The sequence below is a fragment of the Charadrius vociferus genome, unplaced genomic scaffold (assembly GCF_000708025.1).
Source record: "Charadrius vociferus isolate BGI_N301 unplaced genomic scaffold, ASM70802v2 scaffold32, whole genome shotgun sequence".
Classification (NCBI taxonomy): domain Eukaryota; kingdom Metazoa; phylum Chordata; class Aves; order Charadriiformes; family Charadriidae; genus Charadrius; species Charadrius vociferus.
This window is the reverse complement of record NW_009647856.1, coordinates 6,310,445-6,332,359: the sequence shown is the minus strand read 5'-3', so window position 1 is coordinate 6,332,359 and position 21,915 is coordinate 6,310,445. Positions and strand designations below refer to the sequence as shown.

The 21,915-nt window shown below is 47.0% G+C and overlaps 1 protein-coding gene across 1 annotated transcript in view; it reads right to left on the bottom strand.

Annotated features, from left to right (window-relative positions):
• The window catches only part of FRMD4A (FERM domain containing 4A), a 189,342-nt gene that overhangs the window by 17,387 nt on the left and 150,040 nt on the right, over positions 1 to 21,915 (bottom strand). The window contains 4 exon segments of the mRNA XM_009882937.1: positions 1,967 to 2,100; positions 10,726 to 10,867; positions 17,584 to 17,722; positions 21,874 to 21,905. Of these exon segments, the coding sequence (XP_009881239.1) occupies positions 1,967 to 2,100; positions 10,726 to 10,867; positions 17,584 to 17,722; positions 21,874 to 21,905 (447 nt within the window).

The following is a 21,915-nucleotide window of genomic DNA, read 5'->3' as shown; positions in this document are numbered from 1 at the left end:
GGAAAGAGTTAACATCTTCTGTAAAATGCCCAAGATTAGAGCAGAACAAAATTAATGTGGGCTACCATGCTGCCTCCATAAGCTGAAAAGTATTCACAGGCATGGTCCTGAAATGTAATCTAAATTAATAAGTAACTGGAGTAGTGATGGCCCGAAGTAACCTGATGCCAATGTTATGAATGGGTCTGGCCATGCTTATTTGATTATGCCCCCACTTTTAACCCTTTTTTTATCTCCTAGTTTGCCTGCTCCATCTGCTTTGGCCATTCCCATGTGAAAGCAGCAAGGATGAAGGGCAGCCTGAGAGGAAATGCTTCCAACTGCAGGCAGCTGTAGGGTTGCAAGATGGGGTCAGTTTCCAAGTGTCCATCAACTGCCTCTCTTGGATCATCTACAGAAAGCACGAACACTTTCTACCAGCTCTTAAGGTGTTGACAGATGGGCTCTGGCCAGCCTTGCTGCAGCACGTTAAGGAGATATTACTCCTTAATACTGGCTTCATGCCCCAGCGGGAGCTTTTGCCTGCATCCCGGTTGCTTGCGAAGCGCCTGAGGCTGCACCACAGACTGGGTTGCAGTTAAAGCGAAGGCACTGGGCTGTGAGCTCTGCAATTGTGGCACAGGCACATCTTCCTCTGCATTCATGCTGCTGCAGGGCATTAGTCACTGGCAGTCAAGCGGTGTTAGCTTAGGGTGGTGAATTCCTCCAGGGCAAGTAGAGCCCTCCAGACCTTGTACATCAGCCCCCAAAGAGCTTGTGACTGCTTCCTGCAGGGGATCTTAGCTCTCTACTCAATGGACTTATGAGACCGCATCTGGTCCTGTGACCTTTATCAGCACAAGCAGTTTGCTGAAGTCAACCAGGACTTCCCAGGTAGGAAGGGACTGCTTGTGTGGAGTAAAGGACAAGAACTTGGGCAGCAGAGATTTGTGCTTTCTTTGTTGAGAGGTATTTTCCACAACTTATTCTTGTTGGCGTTAAAACTATAGACTAATTGAAAGAAAGTGCAATGAGAGCTGAATCAATGACCTATTTGCCCTATCTTTGTCAAAGGCGAGAAACACATCAAATATTACACAACAATTGGAAGATCTCCCACTGTCTGCAGCCAGCTTCCTGTTGTGTTATACATCACAATTTGTTGTTAAATTCAGATTTTCAGGCCTGGTAAACAAAGAAGGATTGCTGAATGACCCAAGTGTACGCTGCTGCTAACCTCCACACACATCTGCAGCAGGGCTGTGATTTCCCCAAACGTTAAATTGATCTCTAAACTGGCCTCCTGTGTACTCCAAGACAGGTGAGTGGGAAAGTTATGACACTAGTTTCTGGGCTGTCCTGCACGTCCTGGGCTGACCACAGTGGTTCCTCTTCACAAGGTCTGCCACCACACTGCCACTTCTCTGCAGCAGTGCCAGAGCTTAGTTGATGAAGGGAGTCTACATGAAGCAGATGAGATGACCTTGTGTGCTGTATATAAGAATATGCTGGGAGAAGAAATGCACGTAAGGTCAGGCCTGCTCTATGAAGAAAGTGTATCAGCCTGGGGCTTTTTTGTGCTAATGAAGTCAAAAGCGTTTGAGAAGTGATTAACAGCACACAGGACAGCCTTCCTATGCCATTTAGGTAGCTGTACGTTCCCACCAAAGTCAATATGAAGCCTGGCTGAATGCATCATAACCACAATTTCAAACAGCAGACATGGATGCTGAGCACCCTCCTAGCCCCAAGCCAACCGGGTACCAAGCTGACATGAGGACCCCTTCTCTGAAGGGGAAATGTCCTGTGACATTGCAATCTGGAGCTGAAACAGCTGGACCTTCCTGAGGCCTTTATACAATGGGCTTTGCAAGAGGTGACTATGGAAGGAATCTCTTCTTCTGACTCCACACCACAGCCACACAAGGGGCATGCTGTAACAATGCAAGCAGCGAAGTGTACAGGTTATAAAACGTCCATTGCCTACCGCTTCTCGGAGACACAGTTTCTTTAGCTCTTCCAAGCGTTGGCGCAGTGTCTCTTCCAAAGCTTCTTGCCTGGATTTCAGTGCAGCCAGCATGTCTTTCTTGGCAGACTGAGAACTATCTGACTCTTGGGAACCTATCAATAAACAATGATTTCACTAAGTCAGCTGACAGCAGAATACACATCTGGAGCACTTGTAACTTTACCACAGCCTGGATGCAGTCCTTCCAAAAAGAAATCAGACTACGACATGAAGCAGGTGTTACCGAGTCATGTTTGTTTACGGCAAATTCTTAATGTTTAAGCTAACAGACAGAGATTGGACAGTGGGGCACACAAAGACATTTGTAATCATTATGCAGAAAAATAAAAGCAACAAAATTATTCACGTAAAGATCCTAGAAAAAAAAAAGAGACATACCATTCCCACAAAAGTTCCCAATGGCAAATAACAGTACAGTTTACAAAGCCCTGGGGATGCATTTTTGGGAAATTAAGTCTAGGAGAAATCATTTGACAATACAGACTACTTCTTAAGAACTGCAATTACCCTAGTAACAAACATTTAATTCAATCCACTTACAGTGCCTGTTTTCTGAAAAAATGTAATGGAACAAAATTACCTAGCAAGATTCCCGTAAAACACAGAAAAACAACAACAACCCATAGGTCCTTCTGGGATAGTAGCTGTTTCTTGTGAAGATGTAGGTTAAGATATTTAAACTGGATGTCCAAATGGCTTGACTTTTCAAGTGGCAATTACTCAGCAACTTCCACTGAAGTAAGTCAATGCATTAAGTCAGATTTTGTTGCTCGGATGTCATGACAGCATTTCTAACTTCAGCTCTTTAGGGGAATTTATTGATGGGTTTCCTGATTTTATTTTGGTTTGGGATGGTGCATCGATTACTATCCAAGATCTACCATCTCAAAGAAGGGGCAATGTTGGTTGCATCCATTTTGGGATCCCCAACTTCAGCAGCTGATTTTTCAGGATGTGCTTAGCATTCACCCTCTTTAATGCACCTCTAGGCCCAGGGATCAGTTTATACTGAAGTCACTACTTTGCTCTGATCCCCTTGTTTGCATAAGCTGAGTGCATCCTTTCATCACAGAGTATGAAGGTTATGGCCATACTGTGAGATGAAAAGCAAGCTCAAGAAGGTGCAAATGCCATCTCCACATGCTTTTCATTCATATCACTGGCTGCTGTTCAGACACAGCTGTGGTTCAAAGCATCCACCTCAGGTTTACAGAAAGCTGAGTTCTGGTATCTGTGGTGGATTCAGAGGTAGTGTCCCATGTCTGTCCACAGACGACACCGAGAGAGCCGCAGCTCCACACACGCTAAGGCTCTGCCCCACACACAGCTCTGGAGCTCAGCCTAAGTCTGCATCTGATCCCTTTTTAATAAACTCCATGGCGGGTCTTAAGCCAGGCTGAACAGACAGGGCTGTTGTAGCTAAGGGGTTGCTGTTGCCTCAACAGAAGTGTCTAGGTGACCTAAGGTAGCTGAGATGTCTTCCATGGGGTGGCAGATATGACACATGACCCTGTGAGACCCACACTCTTTTGGACTGGCAGTGGGATGCTTTAACCCACCTAAAATGGAACCAGACACAATTCACCAGCTGGACTGTGCCCAGTGCTCTGCAGGGACTTCTTGTGGGGCATTTAGTTCACTGTAGGCTTATGCTTGGAGAGAAGCCTTTGACTCATCAATGCTTTCAAGAGGGCTCCTCCTACTTCACGGTGGTTCCTCAGTCATCTCAGCACCCACTGTCCCAGAGTGACTATGGGGGCTCTCCTGCCCCTCTAGAGTAATGGCACCGAGAAAGCAGACCTTTATTATCTGCAGGAGTCAGGTACAACAGATGCTACATGGAGTTTTCCGTGCATTGTAGGATGGGGGTGAGGGTAGACTTCTAGATACGTTTGCAGCTTGGCCTCTAAGTGTGCAGTGAAGACACTCAGCCCAAGGAGGTCAAAAATGTTGCTGCCATTTCACAGAGCTCTGGAAGGAACCTGGAAAAAAATCTTGGCTTTGGCAGCAAAACAGGGTGAAATTTGTGCTTTCAGCTTCATCTTTCATTGCTACTACTCCAGCAGACTGTTAAAGCTAAACTGAAAGAGGATCGAGGAAACCCATGCCATGAAACAGTTCTGCATTGGCCCAGGGGGAGCAGAGAATCTCACAGATCTCTTCCACCACTATTTTCTGCACTTTTCTTACAGGAAGACAGCTGGCTCTTATTCTGCAAAATGCCACCCGGCTTTGTTACACCTTTTACTGGGCTCTCCTGGAATGGGGGAGGTGGAAAGAAGGCTCTCTAAAGGTCAGCCAGGTTGAACGTCATCAGACAAAGAAGGACAACCTCATGGTAAGATGTTTGTTTAGTTGCTGTAGTCATCCTCGTTTCATTTGGGTTTGCCCTCATAGAGCAACAAAACTCAATCCTGCAAACACATCTGTGCTGCAGGAACTTGACAGGATCTTCTAGAGGAGCCTTGTGTTTGCGCTGGCAGGGAAAGCCCTCTCTAGCATTTAGTAATTCTTAATAGTAACCCTGGTGAACACTTAGTAGCAAAAGCTGAACTGCTGAGTTTCTTCACTGAATTGCCAACAAACTGCTGAGTACCAGTAAAAAGTGGCTCATGATTTCAGCAGATGTTTCAACCCTTTTTTTTTTTTTAATTTATTCTAGGACAACTTTAATGACCTATGTTTTCCTTTCAACTGCTCATCCCCTTTCCTTCCTCCCTCTGCTCCCTACCTCCACACCAGCCTCGGATTTATTTTTAAAAGCTATTCGTTTTTGCACCGCAGGTTGCCACAGCAGCTACAGAGATGCTGAAACATTTAAAAGCATATGAATAGCCTAAACTCTGGCCAGACGTGTGCACTGATTTGGGGTGTGCCGACAAGAAGGAAACAAATGGCTTCTGGCTGAGCTAGTACGGATCCAAACCAAGCACAGACAGTTCACAGCATCTACTCCAGCTATGCTTACCCTGTGTGAGAACCACATTGGTCTCAACCCTGACATGGTCGGTGGCAGTGACCACTGAGTACACATTTTGCCATCTTTTTCACCCCTCCGAGAAAGCAAAGGAATTGGGGGAGATCTGGAACCGCATTGTCACATTCTGAGTCAAGCAATGGGATTAGTGCTGAAACTAAAGTCAACTGCTCCTTGGCATGAGTGAACCAGTTCAAATTAACCTTTTCCAAGTGTGTCTTTGTAGCACAAACTCTCCTAGTGTAGTGAGGGTTCAAAGGCCAGGGGGCAGGGCAGTCAGTTGATGGTTTATGATCCTGAATTTTTTTAGCTTGACCATACCTGGCTTGGATGATCCGTTGGGCATACTGCAGGACTTACTTATTTCTTCAGACCTTCCTGAAGTTTCTCCTTCAGAAACAGTTTTGTTCTAGCTGTATTTTTAAATTTTATTTAAAAGCTGAACTATTTTGGGGTGTATTATTAGATTTTTATGGGTTGGATTCTTTGCTTGTTCTCACAGGTGAAAAGTAAATGGAAACTTGATCGGTCAGGAGAATCACACCCGTGTGAGAAGCTTGTAAAGGAGCAGAGAACAGTGCTTTGTATTGCTGGGGTGCCTACAGCTTCCATTAGAGGCTCTTTATTTATAAATATGTATTAATCCAGCCTCGAGCAAGGCTGTGACCACAGACCTGCTTCTAAACCCAATGGCAATTGACCCAAAAATGTCAGAACAAATCAAAAGACCATAAAAACAACCAAAGAAATAATCAAAGACCAGCACAAACCGAACCAATCAAGCAAATACTACCTTAAATCAGCCTTATTAAATATGATGCTCACTGAGTCATGGCTGCCCAGTGCCTTCCAAAGGGGATCATCAACAGAGAAAAATCGGTCCTGAAAGACCAGTCCTAACACGAGAGACTCCTGCTACAAAAGAAATGGTTGACTGGGAGGCTTTCTCAGGTATTTTATCTCCTGCAATTAGGGCTAATTCCTAATGCAGTAAACAGGAGAATTGTTGCTGAAATATGTAATTTCCCTGTATGGCTTTTGAACCTTTCTGTGAAAATTATTATTCAGCCTCCTTCCCATTTGCCATGCAAAATTTACCAAATTCTGCATTTTAACACATGGTTCTGCAGAACCATTTGATGTCCCTAAAAGAAAAAAAAGGGTTGTGAAAACACACTGGGTAGCAAGTACAGGGCCTTCTCTTTGGTGGGCATCAGGAACCTGCTGAATCGCAGGCTGTTTTTATAGCTGATGCTGCTGGCTTAATTTCAAAGCCAAGGAAATTGTACATGCCCTCTCCCCTTAGCATACACGGATGGGACACAGGTTTGGGTGACCTGAACATCCACTTAATACCCTATTATTTTGTGGACACGCTACTCATCTTCTGATACCCACTTGGCTTCTCTGGACGACTTCTCCATCCACTGACATTCAGGAGAATGTGAGCTGTGAAACAGGGAGAGAAAATGGCCCTCCCTGCTCAACTCACTCCTCCAGCAGAATTCATGGCTGAGCTTCTTCATCAGTGCTAACGGGCTGGTTTCTGATCGCTCCAATACTGGTGATGTCAGGACAGTCTTGGTGATGTTGATGGGGACATGAAGCAAGTAAGTCCCACCCCCAAAGGATCTGACCAAGGTGATGCACTGTGCCTGTGCAGATCTGCAGGGACTCCTGGCTACCAATTGTTGGCTCTAAGACAAGCTTTGTTTTAAATCTTGTAAAAGAGATGAGACCAGCAATGTGAAACACCATTTTCAACAGGAAAGCCCTACCGGCGACTCAGTGTTTGTCCCCATTTCCTCCCCTATTTTAGCGAAGTGGAGTCAGCTTGGAAGAGGGATAAATGAGGATGATGAAAATAAGCAGGGAGGATAGATGGGATGCTGAAGAACAGAAGGAGCCCAGGCTTGGTGCTAGCATCTGTGAGGGGAAAGGAGATGCAACAAGGCAGCTGAGCAGTTAGGCAAGAGCATCCCAACATCTTTTCTCTTTCTCATTTTGTGAGGCTCCTGCTCCAGGAAAAAAACATCTAAATATGGCAAATCCTTCATGCTGCATCCGGCTGCTGGCTCCAGCTCGCTGGCGTTTGGTTGAGGTCCCCGTGGAAGGCTGTTCTCTGAGCAGGGAGGGAAGGTCCCCCCACGCTTGCTCCATGCCAGAGCCTGGGCTGACTCACCACACCAGGATGTCAGTGCACAACAGCCAGCAACCTCAGACAGCCGCTATCTCTTGCCTCTGCCAGACAAATAGGATATCCTCCGTGGCGTGCGGGAGCCCAGCTGGAGCTGCTCCACACAGGATGTGCTCAGATATCCTGTGGGTGACTTGTCTTCACGAGCCCCTGTGCTTGTGGGCCATGCCGGAGCTGTGCGGGTGCTGTTTATCCACTCCGACACCCACCAGGGCGGTCCAGCTGGGATACAGCCCTGCTGGATGGAGCGGTGGGGGCCAGGGAACCAGCTGGCTGGGCTCTGTCATGGCATTTTCAAACGTAAACAGGCCCCTGCACAGGAAACCTCCACCAGTGATGAAGGAACAGGGCTCAGGGCGCTGGAGGCTCCTTGAACACGTCTATAAAGCTAAAGCAGAGGTATTTCTCTGTGGTCTCTCCTCTGCCCACTGAGATGAAGAAGGCGGTCTGGGGTTCAGTCCAACAATAACCCAGCAATAACAGAGCTCCTCACTAGCTAGGAGCGCTGCAGAGCTCTTATGGCACAGACTGCTCCAAAGGAAAAATCCACGTTAGATCTAGATTTTGTTCTAAGAATTATCTCTGCTGGCTTTGATTAGGGTTCATGCCAGTATGAAAGCAGAGCTTTTATTCATGGTCAAGTCTTGCCCGAGATGTCCAGGGATGGCTCAGAGATCCTGAGTAGAAGATCCCTGAACTAAATCGCAGCAGCCCACTGTTCTGGGGGACCCCTTTGGAGCCAAAATGAGAACAAAAGTTAAAGAGCGAGCTTGTCAGAAGTGGACTTGGGAGTGTCAGGTATCAAACTTACAACTCTGCAGTGGACACAGACTGAGATCAAGGGCCTGGGAAACACAGAGGAGCTTCAGCTTTGGCCTAATTGCTGTGACCATGGGGAAGTCACTGTCCCAGTATAAGACTCCATCTCCCCTCTGCTGTGTCTTCAGACTGTACGTGATGTGGGGCAGCGACTGCCTCGCACTGGACAGCAGGATCTTCGCCAGACAGTGTGACAGCTGGAAGCAACAACAAGTATTTCCTTGCAGTCTTGCTGCAAACTCAGGGGAGACATGCCAGCTTCAGCACAGTCCTCATGGCATTGACAGTCCCTTTGGTGAGGAGGAGTGAGACGGAGAGAGGAAATGGCCACAAGTAATTTTCAGGAAAAAAGAACTGAGAACAGTAGGGAAGTGGGAACAAACAGAGATTCAGTCCTGCCCTTGTGATTTCGAGTCATTCGGGGTATTTATAGCCTGGAAATCTACTGTGGCCACTTAATCATTTGCACTTATTCTCTCCGGCGTGCAGGCTGCACAGCGATAACCCATCATTGTTGTGATTGTGTGCCTATAATCTTTGGCACAATGGGAGGAAATGCAAAGGTTGGGACGGAGCTGGTGACTGTGCCCAGTGGGACAGGCAGCGAATGCCCCCTCCAGTCCAGTGGGACAGGGCTGGGTCACATCTGCCAGCCAGGCTTGAGGGAAGGGTCTCTTGGAGCAGAGGGGTTTGGGTGACCATGTGGAAGCAATCCAGGGTCTCAAATTCACTGGTATCTGTCCTCCTCTGCCAGACATCTTCTCTCTATACTTCCTTGTAGCTGCTAGAAGGCACACAGCAGCAGCAAACCCCAGAGCTCTCCTTAACATTTTAGGGAGAGCCCTGTCCTCACAGCTGGTAGGACCTAAAAGTCAGCTCTGAACACAGGAACCTGGAGGGAGTCATGTGTGTCTGGCCCGATAGCAGCACCTCAACCAAAACAGAGGTTGATGCAGTCCTACATAGGTGTCCAGGTAGACAGATCAGCCTACTCAGGACTGAAGAAATGACTCACCTGGTCAATGAACGCTGCATGGGTCTAGTCACTAGTGCAATTCTGCTGAGTCTGCAAATCCCATGCTCAGCCAGAAGGGAATTGAGCAAGGAGCAAAAAAATACAGAAATAAAAGTGTGGGCAGCTCCCAGTTTGGGATTTCCATCCATATAACCCTGATAGGTGCTGGCCCTAGAGAAGCTTTTCTGAGCCTGATTTTCTGCCAGCTTTCACCTGGCTACTGCTCTTTCCCGGTGTAAGAGCAGAAGCAGACCCCCATGTTTTCTTCCAGGAAGACGAAAAGTCAATGTATTAACATGAAAACAGGATTACTACCAAGTAGCTCTCACAAACTTGGGAATGGTGCCCAGGAGGCTGAGATCTTGGAAAGACCGTAAGAACTTTCTTGGGGTACTTAACATTATTTACTTTCCAGCAGGAGAGCTGGAAAAAATGCCAAACAAATAAAGAGCTCCAACAACCCGACACCAGTCTGGGAGCTGCTCAGCTACTGCAACTCCCTAAGCGATGGGAGGCACAGACGGCGGATTGTATACAGGAAGACCTAAGGAGCAGAAAGGCATCTCTGTTTGCAGGCAAGGCAAGGAATTGCACAGCAGGCTGTTCTGGAGCTCTGTAAGCATTGCACATTTTAACCCCTTGCTGGACCTTTTCCAAGCAGGAAAGTGTGGCTTTTAAAAGACACCAAAGATACAGTGATGCAAAGCTGATGTACTATACCACTGTGGATTCAGTTTTAAAGCATTTGTGTTCTTAGATGGACTCTTCCTTTGTCAAGCATGAGAAGGTTATTCTCTGGTGTTACACATCTCAACACAGTCAGTTTTGATAACTTGATGTGATGCTTAACAAAGGGCATTTAATTGACTGGAACTGTTAATTATAGTGATAACAGCAACCTTGCCCTCCTGAAGAGCTTCCCACCCGAGCAGCTTCAAGCTCTTTGCAAACTATGAATCTTTGCTTTGCTCCTGGAGTGACATTTAGCAGTGTTTTACACACAGCTTGCCCTGTTCAGACTGACAGAAGAGTATCAAAGAAATACAGACAACCTCCTGAGCCTCCCTCTCCGGTCCTTCTCTTCTCGTGCTCTAGCTCTCCTCTGTATCAACTTCTCTTGAGTTTCTTTCACAGATTATGTCTTCCTCATACAGGAAGATGCTCTAAGCCACAAAAAGAAGCCTCTAGGTCCCCGGCACTAGTTTGGTGGAGTACTACGGAATAGCTCTTTTGAGCCTGGGACACTAGCCAAGTTCCAGTAACAGAGAGGCAAGGCAGATGTGCACTCTGTGAAGAAGCCATCCTGCCTCAACACTGCTGACTCAGTGTCCCTAGTGAGCTGCACTGGCTGACCACTTCCTTACTGCTTGTTGGGGGCTCCTTCACAAACGCATCTGCCTAGGGTTGAGCTGGGTGCCAAGGGGTGATTATGGTAGAAACTGTGAAGAGAGACTAGGTCTCAGCTGGAAAGTGAGAGGCTGGAGACCTGGGGCCAAAGAGGAAATGAGCAGTGGTAATGAGAGGGGGGAGCTGCTGCCTGTGCTGTTTGTGGGGCAACGTGCTGAGAGATGGACTGACACCGGGACAGAGAGAAAGGCTAAAGGGAAGTGACTTTCATTTCTGCAGTGCAGCTTCTGGCTGCTCCCCGTTATACCACAACCACAGCCCTTCCCACCATATGGTCTCCAGTTACAGGATAAAGAACCTACCTGATGACAGAAGACTCCCGCTGCTGCCGCTGATAATTTTGCCTTTACTCCCCATGTTGGCCAGCTTTGAGGTCTTGAGTGTTCCAGTTTCAGTCAGGTCAATCGCAATCTCACTCAGGCTTCTTGCAGCATGAATCTTGGACTGGACATGGAAACAGAAGTTAGTAATGATCTAGCACTTCTTTAAAGCTCAGAGAAGGAAAAAGTCCTTTTGCTGTGGCAGGAAACAGGCCTCCACAGCAAACTTGGAATATTTTACAAGAATAGAAGCAATCTGGCACGGTATTCACTGCCGCGTTTTTTACATTCTTAAGTGGGTGCAATTCTGGCATTGCTTCCTGTTTGTTATTTTCTCTGCTTTGCCATGGACATTTTTCACTCTTAAACAAAGTATGTATGGAATCACTGAATTACCACATATGATAAGAAACTTTCAGAAATGCCAACATAATAAACTGCGAAGTCCAAAGGCTGAAGACCATCTCTAGCATCTAAAGGAAGCCAGGAGGGGTCTTTCTGAATCTGCAATGAGCTTTGGACCAAGACACAGCAAGGACGTGGCTTAAATGGGCTGCCATGAGAAGCTGGAAGAAAATACCAGCAGAAAAGCATGTTCAGGTTATGGTCCAGACTAATAAGCCGCATGCAAGGCCCCTACTGCAAGGGACCTCTTCAAAGCATTAACATTACTGCAGTAAGAAACAACAGCCAGCCCCAGCTCAGTAACTGGCCACACTAGGAGAAAGGGTCACCCATTTTACACCACCAAATGTCAGCAATCTAGGCACCTCCAGGGGAAAGTAAACATGCATACTGCATGAGAGAAGAGAGGAGAGGGGAGGAGAGGAGAGGAGAAGGGAGGAGAGGAGAGATTTCAGTTGAAGGTATCTCCAACAATCATCTAGTCCTCCTCCTGTCTTAGGATGGAATGAGTTGACTACCTAAGATGTCATCCTTTCTCCATTGGTAATGGAAGGATTTGAGACAACAAGATGCCCAGAAAGTTCAAGTGAGACAATGCCAGAACTGTCTCTTTGTTGAGCAGTGAGCTCAGTTGTGGTTATGCCCACAGCATGACCAAAGGCAGAAAATGTTCGGGGCAAGGGGGTTAGAGGCACTGAGCAATGAAATTAGTATGGCAGTTGCTTGCAGGGTTGGGCTCAATCAGTCCTAGTGGCTGCTTTGCCTCTGCAATACAAACCCCACTGTTCGTAGCTCACCATCTATCTCTCGTCCATTCTCCTGGCAGCCCCTAGCAGGCAGTTAGCATTAACAAGAGGATCCAGAACACTGATCAAAGTCCCTGGGGATGGCCCTTCAGTTCTATCCCTAGCACTACCAGGAAGAAGAGCCCTACATATAAGGGTATCTTGGATGGCCACAAGAATTTTTCAGTCCCTTTTCTGACCAGTACAGCCTTAGGATCACCTTAAAATGGCAACTGCCACATCAGAAAAACCCCGAAGCCTCTCTAGTACTTCATCTCATTTCTGACTGGGGTCATCTCCAAGCACGTCAGAAAAAAATATAAGGAAGCTTTTCATTAAGCCATTGTGGAATAATCTGTTCACATGGAAAATTTCCTCCTGCCTCTTCTGAACTGATGCTCATGCTCTGAGCTCTGTTTTATGTATTGGTTGTCGAACTTGCTTCAGGTAACAAGCCATGCTAACAAAGAGGAAACACAATCAGGAAGAAGCTCACTGTCTGTAACATGGCATACAAAGATGACTGGTATTTCATCTCCAACCTGGAAATTGGCTTCTTGCTCGCTGACCCTCACGTGAGCTTCTTGGTCACAGATGGAGGGAACTTGGAGCTCAGACAAATGCCCAAATCTGGCAAGCCCTGTGCTGCTGAGCTTCAATTAGCCTGGCCTTGGAGGGCCACTGACCTGCAATGGCTGTTTCCCAGAACCCAGAAAGTTGTTGGGACATTGTGCTGAGGCTTTCCAGCCACACAAAGACTTTTGTTCATTACAGTGTGAACAAATCAGAAGCTGATTGACGTCCACGTACCAGGATGTGATCTCTTCACACTGGAACTAACACGAGATGGGACTACAAGGAACGCTTGCCATGATGGGGTTTTCAGTGTTATTTCACATCCTCAGGAAGCAGAAATAATTTTAACAAGAACTAAGGCTGAATTGATGGCTGAATGCTCACCACACTGAGCTTCACTCTTACCTCTGTTACTGATTTGCTATGGGGCTTTGGGTAAGACACTTAAGGTTAAGTTCTTAGCGATCCCCTGCCTCTGCACATCAGTGAAATAATAAGGGAAGTAAAATGTCTCCCAGTTGCACACTGTATTTTTAAAATTAATTTAAGACCGCAAATGAAGACAGCACTTGGAGAGCCTTATACTGAAAACACCCTCAGAAGTATTATCATAATTTAATATTCTTGGGTATTTATAGGCTCCATTGTTACCTTTCAGACGTACCCAAATGCCTCACAAGCTTATTTCCATAACAACCCCAAGAACAGGGTGTGTACACTCACTCACTTGAAGGCAGAGGCTGACCCCCCTGCCAAGATGTCAGAGCATATCAGGCAACCAGTGCTGACCCTCTTAAACTAATGATACAACCAGTTAGACACTTCTCATTTCCAGCAGCTCCTCCTCAAAATCAGCCCCAGGAGAAGGACAGCACTCTTTTAGCTTCTTAGATCTGACATTTCTGGTCAGAAATAAGGTCTGTGAAACACGTTCTCCAAATAGCTCTGGAAGGTTAGTTCTAGGTGAAGAGGAAAGTCACTGCTTTTATCTAATGAGATTTCCTGTAACTGAAGTCTTGATAAGGAGCCTCAGTATGAACCACTGTCTTGTTGCAATGCCAGATCTTTGGAGGTAACAAGTCTTCAGACTGCTGCTGTCCTGGTGATTTATCGCCTGCAGGTGTATATATGCTGTATGACCCTAAATGTAGGGTTACGTGCACCTTGTGTAACCCCAGAACAGCCATACTGATCAAACTCAGTAACTGCCTAACCCAATATACTGAGTCCTTGCAGAGGATGTCTAGGAAAGGTACAAACCCCAAGTCTGCACAGACAGATCCTGCCCTCCTGCTCTGCGAGGTAGTGGTTTTCCTGTATGTGTAGGATAGTTACAGCGAGAAGCCCTGTAGTTTATTTCCACTCATATTCAGACTGCAAATTACAGCATGCTCTGGTCCTACCTGTTTGACTAGGCACTAACTAAAATGCTGAGTGAAGGCAACGCAACTGGAGGCTGCGGTCCTGGCCAGCATGCCAAGCCAGCAGCAGCTGGAAGTGTGCCCTACATAGGACAAATGAAAAAACAGCGTATGACCAAAGCCTGGCATCCCTGGAGCCAGAAGAGAGGGAAAACAAACCAGAAGAGTGGACAGAGGATCAGCACAGCAGAGTGATCTTCCCCCACAGAGGGTGCAATCCAAACCTGCTGAAGCCGTTAGTGAAGATTTTAGATCCGACCACAGTTGTGCTAATGGTATCCTGCACTAAACAGTTGGGATGGAGCATCTCCTAAAAGGAATGGGGTTAATTTTCCATGCTGCTCAATCCCTGCTGCCTCTGCTGCCTACAGCAATGCCAATCAGCGTCGGGTGGTCTTGTGCTTTGGACAGCCACTCACCAGCGGCAGGAATCAGACCAACAGCTCATTTCATACAGGCCACTGAGCAGCAGCTAGTGTGAGGCCTGGGCTAGACTTTGTACTGACAGCACAATAGTGGAAAGCTAGATTACATCCCATTAGCGCTCCCTCGGGCCCTGCAGTCCCTCAGGCTCAAAAATTTTAAAGCACTTAGCGCAGACCTGCCAAGTCTCATTTACATGGAGGGAGACTGGCTCATTCATGAGTCATTTCAGAGCACAGGGGCAAACTGATCCCCAGTGCTGTTCTGACAGGGTCAGAGGGTGAAGAAAAATCCATCAACGAAAAGCAAAAGTAGATGGACACTAGGGATGAATTTATCCCTCTTGCTTGCAGTGATGGGGCTTTGCTGCAGGTGATTTTTTGAAACCCTTGGCCTATTTTCTACCAGTTCATTCAGCCAAAAAGCCTTGCACTTGGAGGAACGTGCTGTTGGAAATTCCCAGAAACAGGGACTTCTCAGGGCTTCTAGGCCAAGTGCTTGATTTACTCGGTGCAGTCAACAGCGCAAAGACATGCCTTGAAGTCCTCCTGCATATGTCTCCTGAAAAAAAAGGGAAGCTGACAGGAGTTCTGCACACTGACATGTTCACTCAGAAAACTGGGGATCTTTTCAGTCTCCGTGTTACGCTTCAATTGCAGGGAGAGAGAGACAGATCAGCAGGGAGCAAGACGCTGGGAACTCGGCAAGCTGGCAGGAGTTCAATGCGTCGTGAGGCTGCATGAAGGCATAGAAGGCTGAGACCTCACTTCCTTGCAAAAGGGTAAAAATCCAGGAAAAGCTGATTTTATTTCTTTTTAAAATCAAGTGAAAGGGCTTTTCCAGTGGAGCTGTGCTGAAGGTCCATCCAGATCCAACTGGTGCCCAGCTATGTGAGCAGCATGGAGTTCAAGCTTGCTTTATCACTATGTCATATCTCCTGCCATCTTATCTACATCACTGGAGTGAAGGCTCAGTTGCAGTGAGCTCCAGCAGGCTTCTTCTTCTGAGTTTGTTTTTATTTTTCTTTCTTTTGTCAAAAGGATATGAAATGCCAAGTTTGAACATGAAAGGAGGGAATATCTAAGTTTTGCTTTGAACTTGAGGATTCAACTGAACTGAGGACTGAGATTTAAGGGGATGTGAACCCATGCGACCTGAAACTCAAATAAATGTTTGTCTAAGTCCTTAAAAGCTGAAAGGACGACATTTCACATTGCCTCACTCTGGAGTACGTTTTATTGGTTTTCAAAAGGAAAACGCACGAGTATGGCATCCCGAAGTGACCAGCAGGATGAATTGAACAGATCAATTAAAATTGATGGATCTATCAATCTTGACAGCATCATGTCAAAGATGAGGACAACAGACTAAAATACCAGCTTGCTTAGGAGAAAGGGGCAAAAATATTTGTATGCCTTAACTTCAAAGCCTCAGCGTGACCACCGGGATTATTGTGACAAAGCACACTGACATGGTCACAGACGTGACAGGTTGACAAACGAGGGCTGGTGGGTGGTGCTGTCTGTAGGCCTGTGAGAAAGGGGAGATCAGACTGAAACACAATCTGCTATCAACAAAAGAAGTCACTGAAGGGAAGTCCTGGGCATTTAAGAGACCCAGTTTCTTACCAAAGAAATGGGAGGAGGAGGGAATCTCCTTTTGTTTGTTGGTTGCTTGTGACCTAAATACCTAGCAGCCAGATCAGCAAATCCATCTGGCTAAAAGTAAAAAAAAATAAACTTCTGTTTGTTTGCTGAGTTGTCTTTGTTGAGAGCAAAACAGAGAGGGCTACGCATCGCCCTTGTGTTGCTGAGCAGAGGAAGGGAGGCAGGAAAGCACTACCTGCTATCGGGTGAGCGTGCAATTTTGTCCATATTCACAGCTGGCACTTAGGCAGGGGTGGAAAGTTAGCTACAACCCTAAATTCAATACAACTTACAGCAACTAAGGTGAATCCTGTTTTTTTGCATTAGATGGGACACAGCCAAAGTGGGTGTAACCATGTGTTCTGCCCAAGGCATCCAAAAGTCCTACTCACTCTACAATAGTCACAGAGATCACAACGGGGAAAGCTATGTCAGAAGGGTTCAGAGTGAGCTGCACTAATAGCACAGTGATGGCTTTTCACGCAATTTCAGCAAGCCAATTCAATTCATTTAACTGGCAGAAAAATAATGCACCAAAGAAAAACAGGAAAAATAAATATTTTTCTGCCAATTTAGTGGGCTGAACTGGCTCATGAAGAGACCTGATAGAGCCAGGGCCTGTGCAAGGGTGGGAGCAGCCCCTGCCTGAAAATGTGGGCAGTGCTTTCAGCAATAGCAAGACGTTAAGATTGTTTCATCCATTTGGAGGAGTATCACCCTGCACATTCCTGCCATCTCACCAGAGATGGGGGGGGCAATGCAAGCAGCTGTATAAGAAGGTACCCGCTCAATACAGGCTCTATCTTCTCTAACGTTTTACACCAGCATGTTCGTTTTACACCAGCAAGTTCGTATGGAGAGAGGCATCTGCATGAGAAGTCTCTCTTCTGTTTCAAAGTGATCTCAGAGTGATCAAAGTGATCTCCTGCTGCTCTGGATATGCCTAAAATTACTGTTGATGAAAGGAGTTAGAGGGAGAACACACACTGCTCTGGTTTCAAGGTGGTTTCTTTTGTGTATTGGGCGGCCCTTTTTGCAGCACCAGATCAAGACGGTTTCCTTACAAGGCCAGGCTGTCAGCATCCTGCCCCACTCCTTCTGTTTTGAGATTCTGTGTGGAGAGAGAAATAATATCCCTACCCCTCATTTCTAGGAAAATATGATAGTAAAAAGCAAGGGACAGTAAGAAGGATTCAGAAACAGCTGCAGAGTGCAAAGCTACTTTGAACTCAGTTATTGGAAGCTGTTGTAACTTTATGACAGAGCTCAAGAATCAGAAGACATGTGGAAACCAACCAGACAGGGACACAATCCTATCTGCTTGCAAACTCTGGCTCCTGCAATTTGGCCACAGTTCAGTACAACCTTTCCCTCAATCCTCACTCCCATAGACGTGAATTAGATACAAATTCCCTCAATCTGGACAAAGTCAGCAGTATTTTGAGTCTATTTGCCTTTTTTTGATCTCAAGTGGAAAGGGAGGGCAGGAAAGGAGCCACCATCTGGACTTGACCTTGCTGGGACTGTAGGGAGTGAGAAGGACTCACCCACCGCAACACACACTCCCCGCCCCAACATGCTTACCTTGCTTTGCTTTCTGTCCAGGTAGAACTGATGTTGACTAATGGCCATAGCCCAGATAGACTTTATTAGTGCTGGACAGGCGTACCATGTATGCACAGCGATGCCACTATGCCCAAAAGTCCTCCTGGTCACAGATGCCCTGGAGAAGATAAAAGAAAGAACTGGGGTTACACCATGATTTCCTTGGATTGTTTTCTATGGTAGAACCTATCACAGACCTCACTGTAAAAGCTGCTGTCTTTACTGGGCACACCCCTGTGCTAATGGGTAAAAATACTTCAAGAACAGCAATAAATAGCTAATCAAGGCAGGAGAGCATTTACTTTAAATAACTCCTCAAGTTAGCAAGCTCCAGAGGACTAACAGTAAAGACCATCCGGTTTGTCCAGTTCAGACTGTATTCCTGGGTTTAGCTGAGCTGATGCTGACCTACTATGTGTCCCAGGGGAGTCACCATGTCAAAGCATGTGCAAATCCTCTGTGTCTCATCTGAGACACAGAGAGGCCAGTGCTCACACCCTTCACTACCTCTGGCTTTGGATAGTGGCTTTCAAGTATTAGTATCCACAGGATCAATGGCTGCTTTAGAGAATGTGGCAAAAACTCTTCAGGTACCTTGATTTCCCTGCTTGTAAACAGATGTAGCAGAACTTGCCACGTGGTATGGCAAAAAGGAGTTGTGGGGCTTGGAGAGGGCTGCCTAGTACCCTAGAGAGAAGAATGTTCCTCAGCGATTAGCTGAGTGAATATAAAAACAGGAAAAATAAGAACTAAATGTTTCCTCTCTGGGACTCCCAATTGTCCTCAAATATTAGCAAAAAACACAGGTCAGGTTTCCCCATGCTTTCACAGCTGTACAAAACTGCTTGATTATTCCTCCCCAACCCTCAACTCTAACCCCACCAGCAGATCCCCTGACACCGGCACACTAGCACACACAGGCTTGCAGCATCCTGGTCTGCAGAACTCCTCCCACTGCAGGGATGTAGCACTGGCTGGAGCAAACCAAGCCACTGATCTACAGAGCCCCAGATAAATGAGGTCCTCCTCTCCAGTCTGTTAAGAAGTCTTGGGGTGGAGTACGATGGTAAAATGAATGTAAGCACTGGTACGCAAGGCTAGCTCAGAAACATGACACTTTTGTTACAGCCTTTCATGTAGGGATGTGGATGATGAAGAGGTGCCAGTGCAAGAGACAGCCTGGGGAGCAGGGTGTGCTACGGAGCGGCTGCCACAGTCCATAGCCAGCAGGCACTCTGCGCAATGCAGATGTGGAGGTGACACTGTAGGACAGTCCAGGAGCTCTACTGTGCAGTGCAAGGGATGGTCAAGTCTTTTCCCAGCACTCTTAAGTCCTCAAGGCTGCCAAGGCCTGCACCTGCACTGGCCACCTCTCCTCTGGTGCCTGTGGGCTACTGGCCTGTCCCAAATTGGAGGTAAATGTGGGGAGGGGAGGCACACAGTCAAAGAAAGTTGTGATACAGTCAAGAATGGAAGAAAAGCCAAACTCTGCAGTGTAATGGGAACTGCTGGCCAGGGTCAGCCCGTGAGAGAGCTAACAGCTCTTGTGCCAGGGCCTTTTCAGTGCTGCAAAATGTGTTAAAGTCAAATTGAGAGGCTACAAATCAGAGTGAAATTTCTCTGAGAAAACAGCCACGGCCAACGCAAACAAGGTCTGAGAAAACTGGGATCTCATGTTTCAGTGTTACCCTGCACCAAGTGCTTTCCATGCAACTGGACCAGAAGACCTGGTCCCATTATGAGTATTATTCTTGTGAGAAAACTCTCCATGGATGCAACAGAACAGCGGCTGATGGTCCTAATGAGGATGGGTGCTGGGCTGCCTCATCTCTGTCCCTGGACAGGGAATGAAGGCGGTGCTGGGAGGTGTTCTTGAAGTTGAGGGTAGAGAGGGGATCCAACTCTGCACACTTTATGTTGGTTTATGGGACACAAACCACTGCAGTGCATTGGCATATAAGGCTCTAAGGCACTAAGGCACTCAAACATGGACTAAAGCCTTAATTCTGGTGTCATCCTATTCAGTTCAAATGCAGTTGTTTTGAACTCTCAGAAACACACTCAGCAAGCCATCCACCTTCTCATCTTAAAAGCAGTTATTTCCATTTTTTTTTCTTTTTGTGTTGTATACATGTTTCCCATCAAAACTGCAGACCCTGTTAGAAAATCTGCAGACTTAGTTGGTCAGAGCTGTGAACTTGCTTTTCACAGCTGTATTTTGGGGACCTGTGAGAGATAGCCCATGGGTGTCTTTTCCATGACTTCCCTCCACATGTGCCACATGTGCTATGGAATTAACCCTGTTGATACCCTCTAAAATGTACAATTTCCCTCCTTTACAGGATAAGTAACCATCTCTTCATGATGAAGAGAGGTTAAATGGCTTGTTCAGGACAGGAAGCCATGGGCAAAGGCAGGGCTTAAAAACATATATTGTGCTGCCCAGCCCTGGCCACAAGCACGGAGCCATGCTTGCTCTCCTGCGAGTGTGGCTTCGCTGACTCAGGCTCTGGTTTGGCTACATGGAGAGGAATGCGAAGACAGCACTGTGTTGGCTACTCCTCCGCCTCCACATGCTGAACAACTCACAGGAGTCCATCCCACTCGGCTGGGAGACTACAGCCCGAGCTGTGTTCCCACCACGCCACTGCAATGTGCCTTGCTGCTTTACAGCCAGCATACCATTTGGACCTGGATGGTGGTACTCTCTGGATACAAAAATCAACTAACTGAATTCCCTTGTAGTGATAAAGTACCAGTCTGAGAACTTTGTCCTCCTGGTGTTGATTCAGAGAAACAGCACAATGGAATAAAAAACAGAAGCTCTGTGTAATATTCGTATCATCTAAATACAAATGAGACAGAAGACGTTCCTCTGGTCACATTTCATGCATGACACTGAGCTGTAAATATCCTCATGATTTTAACATCCCAGAGCTATTTGCTTCCTTTTCATTGCAATCGCTGCTTACAGGAAACGGCCAGACTGGGTGTTTAGGGGCTTCTCACTGCCAGTTGCTTGCATCGCGCGTTTCTGGCACCTCGCCCACTGCCAGAGGCTCGGTGGGGGAAGGAGTATACCACCCCCCAGCTCCTGCTGCTGGAAGATCTCCCAGCGTATTCTCAGCTTTGGGAATTTGCTCTGCTAGATTTCTTGTGACTATTTACATGCTTAATATTAAGCAGATGCTTCAAAGCTCTGTTGACCGGGAGCTGCACAATGGTATGCGCCGCTCTACTCGGTTTTTGCTTTAACAAAATGCACCTATGGAAACAGGCACCGTTGTATTGGCATGACCGTTTTCATATCAGGGCAAATAAGCACAGAAATTGCATGCAAAATTTCCCTAATAAGAGTACATATATTAGATACAGCTAGGCACGGGAAACAGGTGAAACAGGATTACAGCTGAGTGATCAGCAAAACACACTACTGCCAGCAGCACATCAAATCAGTCTGGGAAGAGAGCTGCTTTCCATCAGTCATATTCATACTTACTTTGTAAGTGGGACATTGCTTTTAGTGAGAACAACTTACAGAACAATATACACAGTGGTCACTGCCTGCAGTAACCTTCCACTCATGCAAATGAGCAAGGGGTGCAGCACGCACTGATTAGATGCAGCACTTGAACTCACTCTCTCCCACGTTAGGTTTCTGAAGTAAGAAAAAAAGACTCCTGTGCCAAAAAGACTGATGGGCTTTCATCCAGACTGTCGGTAAACCTCTGGTATTGTGCCATTCCTTTCAGTTGCACTACTGAATATTTATTTACAAGGAAGCATGTGAGTACAAAATCTGGCACCCATCTCCAGACTCCAAGTGCAACACGGGGACAAGCAACCCCCCTTCTACGCACGGGGGTTGCCGGCCGCAGCTGGGGCACCAGACCTGCACAGCCCCGGGGGTCAGAAAGTGCCAAAACAGAGGGAAGGAAAAAAAAAACCCAAACAACCTCTTAGAGCCGAGGGGAAACACATCCTCAAAAACACCCCACCCGAACCCAAAATGTCCCGCTGGAAGGAAGAAGCAGCTCTCGGCTCGGTACCGGCTGCCTTCTGCTTATGGGCTCCCCAGCTACCAAGCGCACCAAACCCCTCACAGCGGCTGGGGGAGCGCGGCTCGCTACGACCCGGCTCGGCACGGCTCAGCCCGGCTCCGCTCGGCACTGCAAAGCCCGCCTCGGCACTGCAAAGCCCGCCTCGGCACTGCAAAGCCCGGCTCGGCACGGCTCGGCACTGCAAAGCCCGGCTCGTTTCGGCTCTCACCTGCGCGGGTCGTGCACCTCCACCGAGAACTTCTTCTCGCGG